At 39.0% G+C, this 22,651-nt stretch overlaps 1 protein-coding gene across 1 annotated transcript in view; it reads right to left on the bottom strand.

Moving 5' to 3' along the window:
- The window catches only part of EDNRA (endothelin receptor type A), a 32,726-nt gene that overhangs the window by 5,287 nt on the left and 4,788 nt on the right, over positions 1 to 22,651 (bottom strand). The window contains exons 3-5 of the mRNA XM_040064521.2: positions 10,623 to 10,750; positions 4,782 to 4,980; positions 863 to 1,015 (exon numbers count right to left, since the gene is read on the bottom strand). Of these exons, the coding sequence (XP_039920455.1) occupies positions 863 to 1,015; positions 4,782 to 4,980; positions 10,623 to 10,750 (480 nt within the window). The remainder of the gene's footprint in view (positions 1 to 862; positions 1,016 to 4,781; positions 4,981 to 10,622; positions 10,751 to 22,651) is intronic.

Below are 22,651 nucleotides of genomic sequence, written 5' to 3'. Positions count from 1 at the left end.
CGCAGGGCCTGATGAGGGAAAATTGGAGAATTTGTATAAGGGGAGGATTTTTCAGTCAGCCCTGATGTGGCATGAACCAGCAGAGAAGGAAGCTCTGTGAGAATTCACTCTGATGCAGAGAGCACTGCTTTGAGGGATTCACATCTGTGAACATGGAAGTTGAAAGAGTGGAATTTGAAGGACTGATGTTAACCCAGGGGAAAAGCTCCAGATTGTTTTTAAAATTTCAGTTAAGTGTTACACATCAGCCAGCGCTGCCAAACCAGCAAAGATACCTGAGACGGTTCTCTGAGTGACTTTGTTCTGTGATCATTTGTTTGTTCTGTTCTCCTGTTGCTCTTTTCAAAGCAGCTACAGCAGTGGTATTACAACAGTGCAATAACCCTGAGAAACAAAATCCACTCTTTTCTAAAATAGGTTATTTTATAATATATAAAAAAGCAATACAATTGCTTTTTATATGAAACCACAGTTACATATCAAAGAGTGCCAAAAGGAGGGAGGATCCATGGAGTCATATCTTTATGCTACAAAAAAAAGAAACATTTTTTGGCAAATCTTTGTAGTTAAATTTCAAAGCATTTAGATTTGAGGTAAAAGAGAGGGAAGGCACAACTGTCAGAATAAGAAAAGAAAGAAAAGGGTTAGTTTCCAGAGCATTCTGTCTTCCATGCCTCTTTATACAATGATTTAGTCTTTTGTTCCAGGTTTAAATGTGAATGCCTTAACATCATAAATAACCCACATCCTCACTTTCTACTTCTGTAGTTTACTGTATTCAAGTACACTTTGAAATATTTCTAAAGTAACCCACAGAGAGAAGAGAAATATTTTCAAGCATTAGTGTTTCTAATATATTTACCTGCTTCAGGTGTTCACTCAGAGCAATTCTCAAGTTGCTGTTTCTTCTGTTTAACATTTCACAAGTCATTAGCGTATAAAAGATGGCAGTACATGCCAGCGGCATGCAGAAATAGAAACCAAACAGCCACCAATCCTTTGCATCTTTGTAAAACTGTAGATAAGGGAAAGAAAAGAGCAGGTATTTTCTTATAATTCAATGCAAAATACCACAGAAAGGTCTTGGAAAAGCGTGACAGTTGGTACGCTGCTATCTGTCTGCTTATTGTTGATCTCTTTTTGACCAACATCAAAAAAGGAATTGTGGCACCGTAAACATTTATAGATAGCCTGCCTGTACCTTTTATGCAATCTGTCTTGGGTTGGATTTTTTGTTGTTGTTGTTCTACTTTCTGAACATTTATATTCATTCATGAAAACTGGAATACAGCTGCATGAAAAAGGCATGCCAAAATGTAGACAGTGTCAGTCTGAGATAACGAATCTCACTAAAAGCCTGTCTCAGGAAATGCCATTTACCTCTACAGCTTCTGTCCTGATGCCAAAAAAGGAAAATTCAAAATGTCTTGTAAGTTTAATCACCTTTTGTTATCAGTGAAAAGGTTAGCAGTTGGTTTGCTTATGTACTGGGCAGATAGGAGCTGCTTTATAAGTGTTTGTCTGATATGTGCAAAGCTTAGGGATGGCTTCCAGTGGTACAGTTACTTTTAACCCCTTGACTGCCATTTCCACCATTTGCCTTTTGTGACATCAGGACACTGAGGTATTGATAGAATAGCAGTACTCTGCTCTGTGTAATTTTAAGTATTAGCTGTGATGTAAGCAGTGCTGTAAGTTAATACATTTGTGTATTGTGGGAAATAGTACATTTGAGAAAACATTTAAAATAGCTCTTTCCTGTAGAGGATCGTGTTTTCAGACTTCAGAAAATATGGTATCTTGGTTTTTAGCTTTTATGCTCAGCCAAAAGTATGCACTGAAATATGGCATTTCAAATACTTCCTGTGTCTAGGTTATTAGTTTAAAAGGGATGTGTCACTCTTTCCCCGAGCTTGTTTGTTCCTAGAGGATGTGCTCTTGTAACATCACAGTTCCCACACCAAATGTCAAAATTCTTATGCCTGAGGATTTTATGAATCGTGTTTGAAGAGGTCAAACTTTTGACATCGTGTTTACCTTTAAAACCAAACAGCAGTAAACTTCAAAAGATGAAAAAAAAATGTTGATACAATTCATATACTGGTGTTTAATAATGTTACCTTAAAAATCTACTTCAGTTACATTAGGAAGTTGACTTACTCAGAAAAAGGGTGGGCTTTTCATTTTTTTCCCTCTGCCCCAACACAGCTGCGTACAGAATTTCCTAGTTTAGATTATGCTGCTGGTTTCTAGGCCACAATCCCACCTCACTCTTGGACACTGTGTTGTGTTGATTAACTTGTTTCCTCCCCCTCATTAGCCTCCTCCCTGAGGAGGGGCTAGTCTCCTGCATAGCTGCACTTTCCTTGGGGGCAGAATTTCCCCCTCTGGGAGCAGAGCTTTTGCCAGCAGAAAACCAGACAACAATATGCCTCATATTTGAAGAGTTTGCACTGAGGGCAAATGTAATTACTGCTCCTTCTGCAGAGAAAAGGATTACAAATACATGGAGACAATTATCTTTTCCACGGCAAATTCCTCCAAGTCAGGCTAGAATCTCATTGGCTGGGCAGCGCAACAAAATGTGTACTACGTGAATCCATTCCGTGTTTACAAGGAAAACTCTGTGTCCTACCAGTGTTCCAGCCTCCATGAGCATTGCCTGCTGGTCAGGAAAACACACGAAAGGTCTGTGTCACAGCCCTGACCAGTACATCACTTCTGGATGAGGAGTTGGCCTCGAGGAGTAATAAAACCTACTCTAAAACGTCTGTAAATGATTAATCGAGGAATCTGAGTTTCACAAAGCTTACATCAAAGCACAAAAATGGCTTGATTAAAGAGAAGTAGACATTCTTTTGTTTGTCTTGAAAGCCCACATGGAACTGGTTTTCTACAGGAAATGTGCATTTTAAACAAGTTTCCTAGCGCACTCAGCCTCTTGGGAACCGTGGTCTAACATGAATCTTCTAAATCTTTCAAAGATAGTTTTAAGCATGAATAAAGCTCCTATTAAAAACAAAAGCTAATAATAAATCCTTCCTGAAGTTTAGTAATTGTTTGTTGTGGTGTTTGTGGTAGTAAATACTATAGTTAAGGTTAAAATGGTATTTCCACTTTAATGTCATGTTAGTACTTGCTTGCAACACATTGAAGCACAGAGCTCTCCATTTTGACTGACACATCCAAAATTTACTCTCAGCTTGGACATAATTGCTGGTTTGTTTCCTTAAAAACCAAACTGCTGTGGGGAGATTGGCACTTCTGAATTATACTGAGGAAGTAAGAGATACTACTTCCTGCTAGGAAAACAAACCGAGCTATTCTACTTAGAACATTAAGAACAGAACAGTCATCATTAAAGTTGGCATGCCTATGGAAGACCTGAACTATAATGTTTTTGAGAAGACGGAAAATTATTCTTTTTCTTAGGAAGAGAGGAAGTGAGGATTGTCCAGGCACATTTGCGGAGAAAAACAGCCATTAGAGAAGGGAAATTTTGCTGCAGTGTGTCATTCATAAATCACAGTCTTATAAGTACAGTATCTACAGTCATATAGGCTGTGGAGTTAAAAAACAAAAATATAATAAGCTCTGGGAAATTCCACTCCATCTTTACCTGCATTAAGGAATTAGGGAATTCCTTTTGTCTTCCCTTTCAATTATCTCATGCTCTTTTTGCCACCCCTATAGTCTGTGTAACCCCACCGAAGTTGGGGATGTTTCTGTGAAAAAATAATCATCCACACTTTTTATTTTCTAAAATTCCCAGTTCCACTTTACCCTATCCTTCCCAATTCTACGTTCTGTTCCAATAAATGGAGAAGCACCAGACATTCAAAAAATAGAAACTTATTCTCTATTATGAAAAATTCTAGTCCATTAAAAAAACCACCAAGTTTTTCTCAAGACTTAAGACCTGGTGCTATCTGCCTGCTCTGCAACAAATCTGAATGTTACTCTTTCTTTTTCATTACTGGATGAATGGTACCTGGCCTTTCTTTGGATTCAGAAATTTAAAAAATAAGATATTTTCTCATTGTAAGGCCAGGTAGAAAACCACTATGCAATAATCTATTGATTCTGTAGTGACTTCTCACCTGAGCTGCTTTGCAGAAGTTGATGTGGGTACTGGGAGCTGTTAGCCTGCAGGAGCACAGAGGGTGCAGGCTAGGAAACGTGCCAAAGCAGCCTGGTGTGTCCCAGGCACTCCTCTTGCTCCTGAGCTCCTGGTTCTAATTGCAGCTAACACAGCACAAGCACCTAGCTGGAGGTATGGGTCTGTCAGCATTGTAGTCATGATTTCTTGTAAACGAAAGGATTATTTTTTATTTGACTTTAATGCGTGTAGCATGGCTCCACCCTTTTCTTTATGTGCCAAGAGAGCTGACTGCTGCATACAAACGGATGACTAAGCACAGTAAAACATATGTTTTGACATTTACAAGCTCCAAGGTGTTGTACCTCAAAACTCAAAACTTTTCACTGCTCTGGCTACCCTGGTACATCTCTTGATTATACTTTAAGAAGGTGTGACTTGCAAATGTCTGTAGTAAGAATCCTCAGCAGCAAAGAAATGAAAATGCTGTAAAGCCCCATTTAATCTCTCTGGCTGAAAGCAGGGACAAGTCTCTGTGAACACAGAATCTTCTTTGCACCAATACGCATTAGGATTAATTTTGCAGTTTAATGCATGAATAAACTCTGCTATCATCCAGTACCTTAATTGTCTAACCCATGTACTGTGGGTTCCAAAATAGACAAGACAGGATGTTACTTACCAGCATGAAATTGTTTGTGGGTTTGAGCATGCAGGTAACATAACTTGCATCCTTGTATTTGAAAGGTACCACGGCAAAGCCAATTGCTTCTGGGATGGCCAGTATGAAGGACAGAAGCCAAATGGAGAAAATTTCAATAGCAGTGATCATCGGGATTCCGATCCCCTGAACACGGCTCCAGGACGCAACTGCTCTGTACCTGAAAGAGACAGGCGTTAGTTTCCAGCCGGCAGTTTCCTTCTTAAAAGATCACGGGTCAGTGTCATATGGCAAGTAAAATCCTAAAGCTGACACCTGAGACTTGTATTGCTTGTTTTTTTCTGCCTGTTCCAGGGCCTCTGCCAGCTGTCAGCTTACCTAGGACATAACAGGGCACATCAAGGGGTAAAGGGCAGAGAGCCGGCTGCTCCTGTTCTGCTTGGGTGTGGGATTGGGTGGAATTCTGCTGGGTGGACTGCACTAATGATTTCTAATTAAAGTAGGCAAGGATTGTGAGGACAGACTATATCTTTCACTAAATAACTGCCGTAACAGAGGAAAAAAAGGCTTCCGGGCACAGCCATTCTAACAGACACAAAGCATCCAACTCCTTCAGCTACCTCAGCTGTAGCAGCAGCGCTATCCAAAGTGAAGCTGTCAGCTTCCAGGCAATGAAAGATCAGGAAAATACTCTCGATGAAGTAAAAATGCGTTTGTTCTGTTTACACTGTTCAGTGAACAGAAGAGGATCTTTCTCCTCTTACTTGCCTCTCAGTTTTCAATGAGCTTGTAGAAATTTATTAGCTTTGAGACCTCAATCTCTCTGTCAGCTCTGGTCAGAAGGTTGTAAAATTATTCAGAGAAGACTGATAGGCGTAGAATACAGAGTACAATCCAGTCCATAAATTAAATTTTCAGGGATAGATTTAACTGCTGTCCTACAATGACTACAGTAAACTACTTACTTAGCATTTCTAACAATTAAGCAAAGACAGAATCAGTGGGAAAACCCAATATTATTTTTTGATCTTGTAATAATCCGAAATTCATTCTAGAGAGCTCTCTGTCATTAATGGTGTAACAGCTTCTGAACTGCTAATTTTACTTCCCTAAAATAATAGCACCTTCCCATTTGGAATGACAGTGCCACATGGATATATCATGGAATCTACTGATGAAACAGTCTTCTTTAGTTGAGGATAAAAAAGGTCAAGAAAGGTTCTTTGTCTGCTTAAAAAATATGTTAAGAAGGGAAACACTGGATTTTGAATTTTTGAGATCACAGCATCACAGAATGAGCTAGGTTGGAAAAGACCTTTTGAGATCATCAAGTCCAACCAAGATGGATGGAATTAAGAGCTTTTATGGGAAAAAAACATTTTTTGAGGACCTACAGGACCTAGGCTACAGAGATCAGGAAAATTTAATTACTGAAAGGCTTTCTCAGTCCTCCTTTAACCAATACAGTAACAGTGGATTCACACTCACAGCTTTTCTTCTGATTTCTTGTATCACACCCCTTTTTAGTTTGGAAGTGTGCTTATTAACTAGATGGAAGACTTGGGAATTCTATCCCCTGTAGCCTCAGTGTCAGGGGAATGGCAATGCCTGAATGCAAATCCAGGCTTAAGCCCCTCACAAAAAGTTCAGCAAGCATTGTTACCCAATCCCACTGGAAGGTGTCTGGGCCTGGCATGCCATCATCCCTGCAGAAAACAGGCTGGTAAGCTTTTCCTTGATATCTACAGCAGTGCCATGCACAGCACAGTCACAGATGTACTACAGACGGGCTCTCAGAGCATCTTCTCTACAGAAATGAGTGTATGAATACTTTGAGCACAATAAAGCAAACTACAGCTTGGAGTTCCACATTAAAAATGTCATCTAAAGGCATCCTTATCTTCCAAGAATGTGAAAAAGGAGGGAGGCAGTGATTCACTGACGGGGAGGAGGTCTCTGAGATTGGAATTCTGAGACCGTCGAAACAAATAAAACTCTACTGGGAGAGTTAAGAAAGAAATATCCAGTATCATATCTTCTCACAAGTATTCATCTTAAAATACAATTTTAATTTTAAATAATTTGTCATCCTGTCATATTTCATTTTGCCAAATATCAAATTCTGGCTTTCATCACCAGATGGAATATTCATAGAAACTTAACCTTTCACATAAATGCTCAAGTAGTTGTGAACTTTGGAAATTTAACAATCAGTTCAAAGTTTACTTTCTACAGGCTGGCAGTTTTACAACCATTTCTGTCAGCTGGTCGAGGTATTACTCCATCCTTGACTGACTGATGCTCTTATCAAACAAGGGATTGTACACTGTATATATTTTTCAAGGAGCAAATGTGAAGTTTGTTTTATGTTACCTCTCTAACTATGTAAGTGACCACCAATGGTTTGCAAACTGTGAATCCAATTATTTCCTTTCTCGCCTTTTTGTACCGGTTCCTTTGAGTTTTATCTGTTTTGCACATGAGGAGATCACTATGCACAGCAGTAAGGATTTGGGTCCTTTATGTATTTTACTGATTTTTTTTTTTTTTTTCAGTTTACAATTCGAATAACTCTCAAATAAGGAATTTCTAACTGAATAATTTTATGAACATTTTCAGCTAAAACATAAAAAGCTCAGTAATTAGATCAGAATTCGCTGAATGTGTATTAACCTGCAATTACTCAGTCTCTTTACTCACTGCTGTAGGAGTGATTTGAAAAATAGTGGTAGTAATTATAATTTTAGTAGCAGTAATTTTTCAGGTGGGTGTTCTGTGGGCTATGTAATATAGAGGATCTTTGTCTAGCCACAAACTCCCCACAATTAAGAGTGGGAAAGTACTGCAGGGTTTATTTCCCCCATACTTGGAAAACATAGGATGTCTGCCAGGGACCTAACATAAAATACATGCATAATGCATGTTATTTAATTTCTCAGTCTAAAATCTGAGTGAGAATTGGCTAACTTTCCATTTTTTTCTGTTTATTTCCCTCTTGTCTCCAGCCCTGTCTAAAATGTTCACTTTTTTCCCCAGGTCACTTCCTGTTCTCTGTTTGATGTTGTGGCTCCTCTCCTCTCCCCCTTTTTCATTTTCAACTGCTCATGCATGTGCTGTCAACTTGTATACATACATACACTTAAATATTTTGCACTCCTATCTAGTTATAACATGCTTAAAGCATTTCTTTCAGCAAGATGTCTTGTCTGGATCTGAGAACATCAGTGGGTGCTTTTGTTCCCCTCTTCCTTTTAACTTAATTAGAAATTAGGTGTTGATCAGAAAATTAGGTGTTCAAATGGCCCTGTAATATAACAAGTGTCTGTTCTGCGAGTATCATCAGCCCTTTGTAAGAGTGAAAAGCAATGCAGGAAACATAAGGGACAAGATGAAGCAGGTAGGAAGCAGTCACTGTCAAGATGAGTGCCAGGACAGTTCCTTAATGTCCCTGCTGTTGCTGATACTGAACTGTTCTGCTTCGTTATTAGCAACCACAGCTGTACTTCATTTTATGCAAATATCTTAATACAATAAAGCTCTTAGGGTTTTATTTTAGTGGCAAAATCTCAGCTTGTCTCATACACTTGGTGTGAGTTGGTCCAGATAATTGATATTGATAGATGTTGTTCTATCTTAGGAGATATCTTAGTAGATATCAGTGTTCTATGCAATGGGCTGTGCAGAGGAGGCAAGAAGAGGGTGTATACACGTGAAATGACACCCATATCTTCACTTTTCTTCTTCAACCCACTTCTTCATCAAAATCATTATGCCCAAGACATAAGCAAGAGTAAAAGCTCAGACAGGAAAATATCCTTCCTCTTAGTCACACTCAGGCACTGTTTAGAAAAAGAGTCATACTACCATCACCCGTGATCTAGAGTTTAAAAATGCCTTGGGGGCATCTGAGGCAACTTCGAAGTGAGCTTCCTGCAAAGGGTGAATAGCTGGCTTTCTGTCAGCCTCTTAAAACCCTCTCCACATGAGAGTGGCCATTGTTCCCCTTGGGCATGCACAGTTAAACCTTAATGCAGGGCAAGTCACTCCAGGGCAGTAATAATGAGGGGAGTTTCACAATAGGATGTAGTTAGCACAGGGAACTGTCCTGACAGCAAAAAAAAAAAAAAAAAAAAAAAAAAAAAAAAAAAAAAAAAAAAAAAAAAAGAATCCTGTTCTAACTTAAGGCTGTAGTCTGCAACAGGGACAGAAAGTCAACAATGACTAAAAATAATGGAGCTCTGGATTCACTCCACCAATTGACTCCACCTTTTCTGTGTCATTGAATGGAATACATAGGGACCCAAAATAATTATAAACAAGATAGCTTTCAGGAGCTTTTTTAAAGCAAGAATTAACTTGCCTGTAGAGAAGCAGTCCATCTGTGCCAGCACACTATTTCGTATTTACTGACTTTCCATTCTCGAAAGCAACCATTAGCTGATGTGGAAGTTTGTGTTAACGTGCCCAACTTCCATTGTCCAACCTAACTTAATCAAGTTGCTTTGAGCTTTCATGGTGATAGAACATAGATGCAGTTCTTGTTAGCAAATATCAGAATCTGGCTCTATACATCTGTTTTCTAACACTCATCCTCTGCAACCACTTACTAAGAGTAGCAACAGATGATAAAGAATATGTCCTTGGCAAAGTGTCTAAGCTAAGGGAGGAAATTAAATAGTCTGAGTCTGATCCCATACCAGACTTTATACTCAAATGGAAACGGCATTTGGCTGTGAGGATTAGCAAATCAGTCCTTGTAAAAATTTGTATGCATCTACAAAAAGGTAGCTTCAGCTGAGTTAGTTCCAATTTATTAAAATGTATATAACAGTGGAATATCATCTAGTGAAACTACAGCTGTCAGAATTATCTAACAAACTATCTGTTTCATGTGTTTGATCTATGATTAATTCATTAGAGTGGTCCATGGGATTTTATTTAATGATGGATGGATATTGTTTGAAAAATAGAATTCTGTTTGTAGTTCTCAAACTGTAAAATGGAAGCAGAACAGCTATCTGTATTACTCTTTGTTTGTTTGTTTGTTTGGGTTTTTTTGTTTGTTGTTGTTTTTAATGGCTCTGACTAATGAGGTACTAATGCAGCAAGGAACTGTATTTCAGATATGGACATTACTAAGTGATTTATCCATTGCAAACCTTGTACATTAACTTTTTCTGTAAAGCCAAACCAAGATTAATTTTAAAGCTTGTTTGCATCCTTGTACTACTACACATACTGCATTTCATTTAACACTATTTTCTGTATTTAGACATACTGATATTTTGGAGTAGAACACGATCAAGTTACTCAAGACATAAAACCAACTTTTACAGAAGTCAAGTGTTCATCTGCTATTGCATTTTATGTCTCAAGAAAAAATAGCAGAGGCATTAATTTTCAAACTATCAAAGCAAGGTTCCAATATGTTTTTCAGTAGAGCTTAGTTTTGAATAAACCCTGGTTTATTGACCATAGGCAGTGAGTTGAAAAACTAATTTTTAACCCTAAGGATTAAGATCTTGTTCAAATACAAAACAAACCTGAGTTCATATGAAAGAAAGAAATCTGAATACTGAGTCAAACCCCAATAAATTTTTGTCTGGTAAAAGAAGTTGAAATAATGCTTTACCAGAGCTTTTAAATACCTTTAAAAAACATGTAAAGTTCATTAGTCCAAGGAGTTAATATTATACTTTGAGCCACAAATGTGGTGCTTGGTGTTAGCCAGAATATAAAAGACCAGAATCTAAGTTGTATCTATATTGTAATCTGCCTGCTAAGGAGTCCATGCTTAGTGCTCCCAGATTTGGGAAATCTGCACGTGCAAGAACAGTGCCAAAAGAATAAAACATACTGTACCTGTCCACACTAAGGGCACACAGATTAAGGACTGTGATTCCCACTGATGCCTTCTGGATAAAGGGGAGGAATTTGCAAAGAAACTGTCCAAATTCTGTATTTCCAAAAGGCCACTTCTGAGCGAGGAGCTAAAGAGAAGATACAAAATAATCAGAATATTTAAACGATAACCTAGCAAGTACATCACAATTGTAGTTATTTCCTGTCTTAGACACAGCCATTGTAACCTTGAATTCTCCATACTTTAAAGATATCCTTAGTACTGAGTGAATCTGGGCAATAACTGCTACTGTGGAAGGGCAGAAGTTGAAAGTTTACACTTAAATGTTGACCTTGTGCTGTTGCAATAGTAAATTGCATTGTTAAAAGTTTTTTTTTTATTATTATTATTGCAAATCTGCCAGCAGTACTGAATAATGAAAATCTAACTCAAGCCTGTCATAATGTTTGCTATTGGCATGTTCCAGAACCAGACAGTCAAAATGTAAGGTTCATAATGAAGTACCTCAGAGCCAAGTCCTGATGCTGCACGCCAGTAGATTCTTGTCATCCTAAATGTACCATTGTGTAACTCATGGCAATATTCAGTGCCAGACTCTGAGGAGTGTGAAGAAAACACTGAGCATACATAATTTGTTCCATATTACATTTTAAAGGACAACCGTGCAAACATATGGCTCTGTGCTTCAAGGCAGCAGAAAGGCATCCACTGGAAAGATGTGAGTGACTGAGGTTTAGAGTAGTATTTCCAAGGAGGCATTTACATAATAAATATTAGTACAGTCATTCACGTGCACAGATGTGAAGAATTAGCATATAAACAGTAATATTTCTAGCTATAACTATGTCTTTGAACTGAGCGTAGATAGCAAGTATACACACAAAATACAGGACACAAAATTATTCAGGATAATTGAATCCATGACTGGCTGCAGAGTCACAGAGGATCACCATTTACTTGTGCTGACAAGTAAAATGGCAGATTACATTCAATGTAAGTGTAATAAATGAAAGATTATTGAGTCCATACAAAGTACTGAGCCCTAACTTAGCTATTTTAAGTCAAGTTAAGGATGTTTCAGCCCTCATAAATAGTTCTATTGAAAAACAAAGCCACTAAACCTTCTCATTCTTGCCCTACCATTTTGTTCACCTACTTCTCTAAGTCTCTGCTGCTGAGACTTTCTCAGCAGTAGGATGTTCATGTTTTGAGAGTTAGCTTTGCAACCACAAGGACTGGAAATATTTTTCAGTAAAAGCTTAGGTCCTGGAACACACTTGTCTGGTAAAAGTGGGTGTATTCTAGCTGTAGAATTAGAAAAACAAATTCTGGTTGTAACTCAGGACTGTAGTATTCAAAGTAAACTTTTTATTTCTATTTAAATTAGCGTTAAATTGAAGCATGCTCATAATCACTACATTTAGTAATATAAATGTTAACTGTGGGAAGTTCAAATTTGCATCTGTCTTTATCTCAGTTAAGGTAGGTGTTACCTTTCTGGTTTTTTATAGCATGAGTTTTTCAGAGCACTTTACTGTATGGATGTTTATCACAAAATTCTACCTAAGTAGGAATTAATCTTCTCCTCATAGTCCTGCTGCGGATTTTTTTGCACCCCCTCTGTTTTACAGTCATTCATCACTATGCTGAATTACTTGTGATTTTGTCCCCCAATGATACTTCAAAAATGCTGGAAGCAGCTATGCACTCCACACTTCCTCTGTCTCTCTTGGACTATAATTATGTTGTCATTTGATTATCCGTATTTCAGGACAGATTTTAACAAGCTTTCAGCCAACTGGGTGGAAACTGTCTCAAACTTAGGTGTGCAATCACCTTTGCTGTGCCATCCCAGTTTAAGTTAGTCACATTTGATGAAAGGAAATCCCCCTTTTCTCCAAAGGCTAGGGATTGGATTGCTAGGATTGGTGATCAAACTGTAGTCATTACCTTCAGTAGCAAAGGTGATAAGTTTATATCTGCAAGCTCTTGATTAGTTCCTCTGATTCTATCTGTATTTATAAACTGAATGAAATACATTGAAAGCTCCAAGAATTGTTTTCCAGATAGGCTTGCAATAGTGTAACAAATGTTTGCAGAGCCTATTCTGTGCTTTGCCTATAACCCTCATATGAGGTTTTAGGTTTTTTATCAGAAAAAAAAAGTTGAAAAAATAAGTGATAATCAGGACCCGTAGCAATTCAACCATGTTTTAGTCACGTGGAATTTCAGCTCCAAACTCTTGGCTGAGTTTGGGTAAAATCAGAGTAGCTCTCAGGCTGGGGAAGCAAAATTATAAATGGCACTGCCACAGAAAAGCAGCTCTAGCAGACTTCTGTCAATCCACTGTGCCAACCAGAGCCCCAAAACCCATTTATCATTAGAGATCACACTTTAAAAGGCAACTGAGAGCCACCTATTCATTTCAGTGCCCTGACTGTAGCTGTAGCAACACCAGCAATAGAAACGAAAAAGCACTTTGTAGTGACTGCGAAACTCTGTCACTACAAGTCAAATATTAGCTTCAAAAAGAAAAGTGTTGTACTTGAAAAAGGTTCACTAACTCATTACTCCTCTCGGGGAAGCTTTATCGTGCTTCCAGCATGTACACTTCAACCCCACACCGCAGGAAGCTCCCCTTCTTTGAGATTAAATGTATTTTATTCCTTTTGTTTCTTACACTTTCCACTAATTGAAGTAATATCAGTACCAAATCATTAGACATTCTTTTCAAGTGGGTTTTAATCAAAATCCCTGGGACCAGAAATAAGGTTTTTTGATTTCAAGATCCACTTTGCAATCATTTCTGGGGGTGTACTCCATTATCACTCCGCATCAGCTATGCATTCATTATTTCCCCTTGGATCAGGTGCCAGTTTTTTTTCTTCTGTAGATATTTTTAGTCATCAAATCTGATCCTGTCTTTAGTTTTACTGATTTTTGCATCAAAACAAGTCCATTTCCCTCTGTTCTGCCCTAGCATGGTATGGAAATTTCAGAAGGAAATAATACATTCATTTTGTATTAAAAAAATGAGCCCAGGGATTTAATTTAATTAATCCTGGTTTACTTAGGTACAATACAAGAACTGGAACTACTAGCTTTGCTCTTTGAGTGCTTTTGCATATTTTAGTATCCAAACAAAATTATTATAAAATTCTAGAAAATTACATTTTCTCTCAAGGCTCTAGGACAGAAGAAATCAGAATGATTGCTCCTACTTGTGTCCCAGTTCTCTATGAGTTGGGGAAGTGAATTGTGCTTTTGCAAACCCACTTACAAAACCTCTGAGGTTTCAAAATAGGACATGTGGCAAAGGAAACACTCTTTTCCCTTGTGTAGTTTGCAGTTTAGGAGTATTTCATATTGTGGTGCAGTTCCTGAGAAAAAAGTATGGTCAACATGTATTTTTGCACTGAAATCAGAAACCGAGACTGCTCTTAAAAACTCAGCAAAGTGACCAGACAGCCACAGCTTCCTTGAGCATCCTCCCTTCTCTGCTGCTTTATATGGCCTCTCTGCCCTGAGCCGTGGCTGAAGACAAACAAGACATCAGCACTGAGAACATTCCTTTGCAGTGATTTTTAAATGTCACTCCGTTGATTTTATTCTGCTGCTGCTGCTGCTATTTCCTAACCCCCCTCAGTATGGTAGCTGATGTACAAAACATCAAGTCCCACTGTGCATCCCAAGCAATTTATAGATAGTCTGAGAGAGAGAACGTTGTAACCCCACCACATGAGTGTTGGCCAGAGCATGCTCATGTGCAGCCACAGTGTTTATCTCATGCCAGGCTGATGCTGTGTGTTTGCAGGCAGATGATGGCCCTGGAGCTCAGCCCAAAATAGATGGACTTGGTTGGGTGCTGGATATGAAGCAGCTCTGAGCTGCTCTGTTAAAACTCCAAGTGCATGTCAGGAGGTCCCCTCTTTCTGCCCTGTGGCATTGGAGGATGGCAGCAAAGGCTTCATGCCTGCCCTTTCCTGCTCTGCTCTCATCCTGGTGCTCTAGAGACTGCCTCTTCCTATATCCACTTGGGACCATTGCTGTGCTGACACACAAGATGTTCTTCCCAGAAACAGAACTGTGTTCTGTACGTGCAGTGCTTGCCCCTCGTGCTGCCACCATCCAGAACACTCTCCTGAGTTTCATGGCATTTAAATGTTCCATGATACTGCTGGAACAACTCTGGCACAACCATGAAAGTCAGCTTCTATTCCCTCTTCAGGAAAAATAGAAATTTCTTTATTCCGTGACTTAAGTTACACTTTTGTGGTAATGGAGAAAGGGACCAAGCCAGCAGATTTCATCCGTATAGATACGATCCAGTTGTGTAAGTGACCAACATCTCCTAACTGGGGAGCAGGAGTTACAAAACCAGTGTAGTCTGGGGCAATTTTCTTTCCTTGCCACATAGCCCAGAATTAAAGATAAGGGAAATTCTTTTGGGTTTGTTACATCAGCACATTTGGTTTTGCTGGGTTTTTTGGGTTTTGTGGGGTTGTTTTGTTTGGTTTTTTTGGGGTTTTTTTTGTTTTGTTTTTTGTTTTTTTGGTTTGGTTTGGTTTGGTTTGGTTTGGTTTGGGTTTTTTTGGCTAGTTTCCTCTAGGAGATATTAAGCTGTCTTTATAAAGCTCTGTCTCAAATTGTGTCTTACAATTATATATGCCCTTGTCTGCTTCAAGGCATGGGTCAGACAAGGTATCTGGTGTTTTGGGTAGAATCCAGGGGATACCTGGCTCAGCACAGAAGTGTCTAAGTTCTATACCACTGAGTTGACTGCAATTAAGTGACAAAAGATGATGATTCTGATTGAAGTGTTGCACCTATCTCTGATCTGTAAGACTGCTTAGTTAGGAATAAGGATGCATTGAGTCCTCAGTGCTGGAGTCCAGGGCATTCCTTTGGCTGCCCTGGAGGGTCAGAGACCTGGACAGGGGGGTCTGGGACCCTGGCCCAGGGCCCAGAGGGACATTGGCTTTGATCCCAGTCCATGGGAAAGGCTTCCTGCACTGTGGGAAGGATTGCAATCCACAAGAGTGTGAAAGAGAGTAATTTAGCTAATCACAGGGTGAGAAAACAGTAGACTTGGGGTTTTAGTATTGAAGTGAACGGGAGCAAGATGGAGGATTTGGGGCGTTGTCTCCTGCTTCTTCTTTCTTCTTCCCTCACTCCATTTTCAGCAGTGACGGTGGCACAAAGTAGTCTCAAGAGATTGGGTCAAAGTAGGGATGACCTTTTTAGTATAAGTGATAGGTATTGGCAAATAACTAAAAATAAAGAACACGTAGCAATTAGTATAAAAGATAGTGACAGCCCAGTCTGGGAGGAGTCGAGGAGTCACCAGATGCCCGAGCAGCTGCACAGACCTTTGCTGGGCACTGAGACAACTGTAAGATATGAAACAATAAATGAAGTGCGCAACCTTGAAAAATCAGAACCTGAAGACTCTGTCTCTTTTTCTTGCGTCTGGCTCAGAGCTTTGCAGAAGGCAAAAAGACTCTAAAACCACCTGAATCTCGGAACAAAAACCGAGACTCAGCAGTGGTGTTTTGGTTGTGGTGACTGAAACAGGGCCCTTCTGCCCTCATGAAATGCCATAGGATAAGAATTCATGGCACGTTTTCAAGCCTTCCCCCTCTTCCTAAAACCCATATGCACAGGAGATAATTGCATTGCCGGAAAAAGCTCATCCATTTATTGCTTCACCACAACTCAGCTGTGCCCACCACTTTGCAGAAAAGAGGGAGAGCTGTCAGGGTGCAGAGGAACACAGCCTGTCTATGTGTTCCTTCCCACTGCTGAAGTGAAAAACCTCAGATTTTGAAAGGACAGTGACTAGAGGAACAAAGAGTAGGGGGAAAAAAAGAATGAGGGTAGCCTTTACAATGCAGGGCATAAGACCAGGATTGAGTTCATGGTGAGATGATTGTTCAAGCTTCTGCCAGCTTTGGGATCATTTGTTTATTTCCCTGTCCTTAGATTCACAACCCTGGCATGGTAGAGAAAACACAGTGTATCTCTTCAACCCTTCTTTGCAGGAAATACATTCCTGATTTTGCTACAACCAAGAACTTTTTCCACTTTGGGTGGATAAAAGACTGGCTGGTTTTCTTCCTGGAAGGAAGAAAAGTTAAGTGGGGATGCATGAGAACCATCAAAGACATCTTTTACTCTGAATTTCCCTGCCAGAGCTTTTTCTAATATTTTGTTTATCTTAGCCCAGCTGAGTAGAGGTGAAGGTAGCAAAGGATCTCATGCCATTCACTGAATGCCTACGGTGTTTTTTGCCTGCTTAGGCAGCTGTGGAAGGGAATGTATAGTTTTTACACAAGGGAAAATAGATTATACTTCAAGGCATCCTGAAAAGTAGGGAAACAAATGCCCTGGTTTTGCAGCAGAACATTCTGTGACAACTAACTGGGGGGGGAAAAAAAAAAAAAAAAAAAAAAAAAAAAACAAAAAAAACCCCCTCAGTTTTAGGTTTTTGTTAAAATACTTATATTTATTACAAAAATCTACTTAGCAGTTAAGCATTCCTAACAACTCTAGGCATCTCCCGTGTGGTATTTTTGCTGTTTACAAAGCAGGATTACTTTCCATGGTGTTGGCTATCTTCCCATCCTCTTAGGTAAACTGTTTCTCAAGCTGGGCTTCTCTTCTTCAGAGAAATGAGCTGCAAGGTGTGCTGATGTGTATGGTGATTTGTTTAAAGGAATTTTTTTCAATCCCTGGGCATAATATTTCTTTTGTTATTCTTCCAGCTGTGTTTTCTTTTGTGTGTTGCTAAAAAGAGTGACAGGATTTCTAAGAAGTTACTGCAGAGCCAGTAAGCCCTGGATATGCGCAATCAAAACAATTCCTTGTTATATGTAGAGTTCAGCTGGTTGAGAAATAAAGACAGAAAACACACTAAAATATTCTCTTAAACCTAGAGTCTCTAAGTACTGTACACTATTTCAAATCCACAGAGCAGCAAGGCAGGCATGAGGAATTGAAGATGAGGGAGGAGCTGTGTGTTGATAGGAACGTATATCCCACTCCCTAAAGAACAGCCATGAGTTAAAGGCAGAGTGGATCTTGAACTATGACCTAGAATAAAAAAATGTCTTCCTTAACTGCTACCCTGGTATGCACATTAAACACTGCTGGGAAGCTGCTGTTTGTAAATAGAACAGATTCCTGATGGATTTCCGTTCCCTGCTCCATTTTGGGAAATTTATGCCTTCAGGATTCAGTGATCAATTCCTGTGCTACCTCTGGGTTTCTGCTGTTTGGTCACTACATGGAGACATACACACAAGTAACAGGTCCTGCTTGGAGCAGGTTCTATGAATTTCTACATCACACTGGGCTACTCCTTCATTGCTTCTTGGAATCCCTGATAAGAATTTACTTGAAAACCAGAATGTAGTTTTCAAGTTGAGGTCTCAGAATTTCCAACTTGTGTTGGTACTTCATTGAGAAATACACACTATACATATGAAAGATTCTGCCTTTAGAGAAGGGTTTCTTTTCTAAGTGCCCTTAACCTTTTGTATGCTGTTGGCTTGTCTTTATACTCCTTTGGCATAAAATATGGCACTTGTTCTATCAGCTACAAGATCAGTACCAGCGTGGTTAATTATCATCCCCATGTAGGTATAATTATTCATTCTGTTGGTGAAGGTATTCAGATACACCAAATAATTTTTGATTCAGAAGGGATTGCTCTGAACACTTACGCATGTGCTCTGATGCTGAAAAATGTCCATGACTAGAAATGCCTTGGCTGAATCTTCCTTTACTGCAGACAAAATGGATGAACATGTTTTCTTGCTGTCAGCTGCCTTCTATATTTCAATTTTTAATGTTCCATGTGGACTACTCAGATGTAGATAATGTTGCAATTAAAGTAAGTATGAATGCCAACTAAATAAGCAAGAATCCCCCTGTTTTATTCGAGAAAACATCTTATTGAGCTGTCTGAGCAGTGAACACTTGCTTTTTTCCTGGATAGATGTCTTCAGCTTTATACCAGTAAAATTATTAAGAAAATGGTATTTAAAAAAAAAAAAAAAAAAAAAAACACAAAACCAAAAAACCACAGATAAAAAGCTGCCTAATTTGCTTCATCTACTTTATAATCAAATGGTTTCAGGAGTTAAGCAGATTCTGATCTAAGGCAATGCAGCTTATGTCAGTCCTATGCCATCCAGTTTCCAAGAAAGAAAACTCATTTTTATGTCTTTCTCTAAAGTGCATAAACCTGGAAGCAGAGAGAGTTCAGGGCTTCCCAATAACAGTTAAAATTTTGCCATTCTAAAGGTGAGAGCCTTGGTCTGGAGTGTTTCAAGCTCCATGAGCTCAGGAAAAAAGAGTGGACAGCAATGTTTGTGTTCCTGTTCCTGTTGCTCTGCTGAACTTCAGCCATGAGAGCAGCAGCAGAACATCTGTAAGGGTTTGCCAAAGCTCAGGGCAGCCAAGGCAACAGTGGTGCTGTGGATGTTCTGCTGCCGCCTTTGTGCAGCCTTAGGAAACCATGTAAAGCCTTTATGGAAAGCAGCCCTCTAAAGAAGTTTTCTTGCATTGCATCTGAATTTATTTGCTAAAAAATGCACATGGCAGTGATGGGTAATGCAGGTGATCAGTGGCTTTCAGTTATGTGCTGATGCCACCTGATACAAGAAAAGGAACCCATCTCTTCTTCAATTCCTTAACCCTACCTCTACAGCAGTGTAAAATACAAAACTTTTATTTTCTGCTCTTCTTTGCCCTGCAGAGAAGTAATTCTTACTGATAGGGGGCTTTAGGCTTTGGCATCTTGAATGTCTGAGAGGAGTATGTTTTGGGTAAAAGAGGAGACTATGGCAGTATAAAAATGTGATTGAAAATTAAATTGTCTTAGTTTGGTCTATTAAGGTTGGATTTATAACTGTCTCTCTTCCAGTAAAACTCAATCTATTAAGATTTTTAATACTGATTTGATACTTCAAGTGGATATATTGTGGTAATTAAATGTAATGGGGCTTTAATATATCCAAAATATCTTCAAAGGACAGTGAATATTACTCACATCACAATCCACTTAACAATAAGGGGAACCCACTATATAATTACAGTAATAGGAGAAAGTAAGGAGTGGGGTTTTGAGCCTACTGTACCACAGAGAAAGGTTAAAAATGTCAAACACCTGTGACCACATTTTTAGGTGACATAAACTATATAATTATTCTTTTCCCAGCATCATATCTTTGTTAATTGTGTAAACACATAAAAGAATGAAGGACTCAGTTCTCCTGGGATCTTACATTGCCAGTTACTACAGTTTTATAGCTGCTTCTTTCTAAGGGTTCGTAAAATGGATTTGAGTACCAGTAGCGTTATCTGCTTCTCTTTTGAAAGTAGTTTCAAAATAGCTAAGGCTACATTATCTTTCAGGAAAGTGATTATAACTACTTCTGATATTCAATTATAATTACAACTATTATACATTTTGTTCTATACAATGTGGCCATCTTAACACTGTACTATTTGTCATTTTAATATGCAGCTGAATGCTTGTTTTCTCTGATTTCAGACCTGTTTTGTCCTAAAAATGCAGATCTGACCAAAGTGTTGGTCTGAACTAAGTGGTATGAAGTTGGTATGACCTAAGTGATAAGGAAGTGTTTGACACCACTTCTTATATAGGATACTAATATATGGCTCAACACGAGGCTGACCCTGAAACTAAGAGTATTTTAAAATAAAGTTCAGAAGGGTAAATATTACTTAAAAAAAAAAAAATAAAAACACTTGATTTTTTTTTTTTCCTTAAAAGCCTATAACTTCAGTTATCCAATTGTGATATTTCCAGTGGCCACCCTCCACACTGTCGCTCAAGAGGAGCTGAAAGGTGACACAGATTTTAGGATTCTAGGGGTACAAACAGGAATGGCATTTAACAAAGTTTAAACCCAAATTCTAATGTAAGCATCCGCTTTACTGAGTGGTTCGTATGAAAAATGGACAATAATAATAATAAAAACAACAACAACAACAACTGCATTTCTTATCAGATGTACCAGAGCTCCCCTATGAAGCCATAAATGCTTCCCTGTATCACAATTCTTGCAGCTAACCTCAGACAACAAGGTGGTTGTGTATGGTAATTTATAAGTAATTTATTCTGAAAGTTAGATAACTGAAAAATAACTAAAAGCTAGAATTAAGTTTTAAAGGTTATTTTAATTCTGCCTTCTTACATATGGAAATTGACAGACATTGGCGTCAAGGAGCTGCAGTTTTGTTCATAGCCTTTATTTATTCAATACTTCTCTGCAGCACGAAAATAATTTCTCATGCAGGCTAAGGAAATTTCATTCATCAAATCAGAACCATAGTTCAGCTCATCATGTGAGATAGAGCAAGACAAACACACCTATGGAATTCCAGAGAAGCAACAGAAAATTAATAGAAAAAACTGCATTGCAAAATAATAAAGAGAATATTAAAAAAAAAGTTACTTTCAACTAAACTTCTAAAGAATTTTCAGAACACCATCAAAACTCAATTCTGAAAGGCAAAATTAATTCCAGATTTCCATTCCTCTTTGCAAAAAAGAAGCAGGGCTCTTGAAAGGTTAGAAGAAAATGTGTAATGAAAATGCTTGTTCTTTCTCAAACTTGGTGCCTCTCAAACGCAGTGCCTCTGAGCTAGCCTGTGGACTGTGCAAAGCGACACCTGGCCATCCTGTAAATTCTGTGTGATGACACTCAGTATAAACTGTTCCATTACCTTGCCAGGAACTGAGGTCAAGTTGTCTGGTCTATAATTACCAGGATCCTCCCTCCCACCCTTTTTGTGAATGGGTGTCACATTGGCCAGCTTCCAGACATCTGGAACCTCACCAGTGAGCCAGGACTGTTGGTAAATGATGGAGAGTGGCTTCTCAAGCTCATCTGCCAGCTCCTTCATCATCCTGGGATGGATCCCATCTGGGCCCATAGATTTATGAACATCCAAGCAGCTCAGCAGTTCTCTGACTGCCTCCTCCTGGATAACAGGGGGACCGTTCTGCTCCCTGACACCATCTACCAACCCAAGAGAACAGTTGTCCTGAGGACAACCCATCTTCCCACTAAAGACTGAGCCAAAGAAGGAGTTAAGCACTTCTGCCTTCTCCTCATCTGCAGTTACTAAGTTCCCTCCTGCATCCAGTAGAGAACAAAGGTTGGTCTTACCCTTCCTTTTGCTATTAATATATTTGTAGAAACATTTTTTATTATCCTTTACAAAAGTTAACAAATTCATTTTGAACTGAGCTTTGGGCCTCCTTAATTTTTTTTCCTACATGCCCTTGCAACCCCCTTAAATACTTCCTGAGAGACCTGACTCTCCTTCCAAAAATGATACATCTCTTTTTATTCCTAAGTTCCTCCAAAACCTCCTTGCCCATCCAGGCTGGACGCTTACCTCGTCAGCTCATCTTTTGGCACATGGGGACAGTCTGTACCTCTGCCCTCAAAATCTCTATTTTGAAACACGTCCACCTTTCCTGGACTCCTTTGTTTTTAAGGGCTGCTTCCCAAGGAACTCTCGGAATAAGTCTCCTAAATAGGCCAAAGTCTGCCCTGAAGAAGTCCAATGTAAGAGTCTTGTTGATGTTCCTCCCGATTTCACCAAATATCTAGAACTTTATGATTTCATGATCACTCTGCCCCAAAGCAGCCTCCAACCACCACATCTCCCACCAGCCCATCTCTATTTGCAAACAAGTCTAACATTGTCCCTCCCCTGGTGGGCTCACCCACCAGCTGTGACAAAAAATTGTCCTCTATGCACTCTAAAAATTTCCTGGACTGCCTCTTTTCTGCGGTATTAAATTCCCAGCAGATGTCTGGTAGGTTAAAGTCACCTACAAGAACAAGGGCTGGTGATCCTGAAACATTCTCCAGCAGCTTACAGAGTAAGTTGTCCACCTCTTCTTCCTGGTTGGGTGGATAATAACAAACTTCCAGTGCCTCTGTAGAAATGTAATATTTGCACATAGAGAGATTTTTTTCCT

The sequence above is a fragment of the Hirundo rustica genome, chromosome 5 (genome assembly GCF_015227805.2).
Source record: "Hirundo rustica isolate bHirRus1 chromosome 5, bHirRus1.pri.v3, whole genome shotgun sequence".
NCBI lineage: Eukaryota > Metazoa > Chordata > Aves > Passeriformes > Hirundinidae > Hirundo > Hirundo rustica.
Note: the sequence above shows the minus strand (reverse complement) of the source record. Positions and strands in the feature narration are given on the sequence as shown.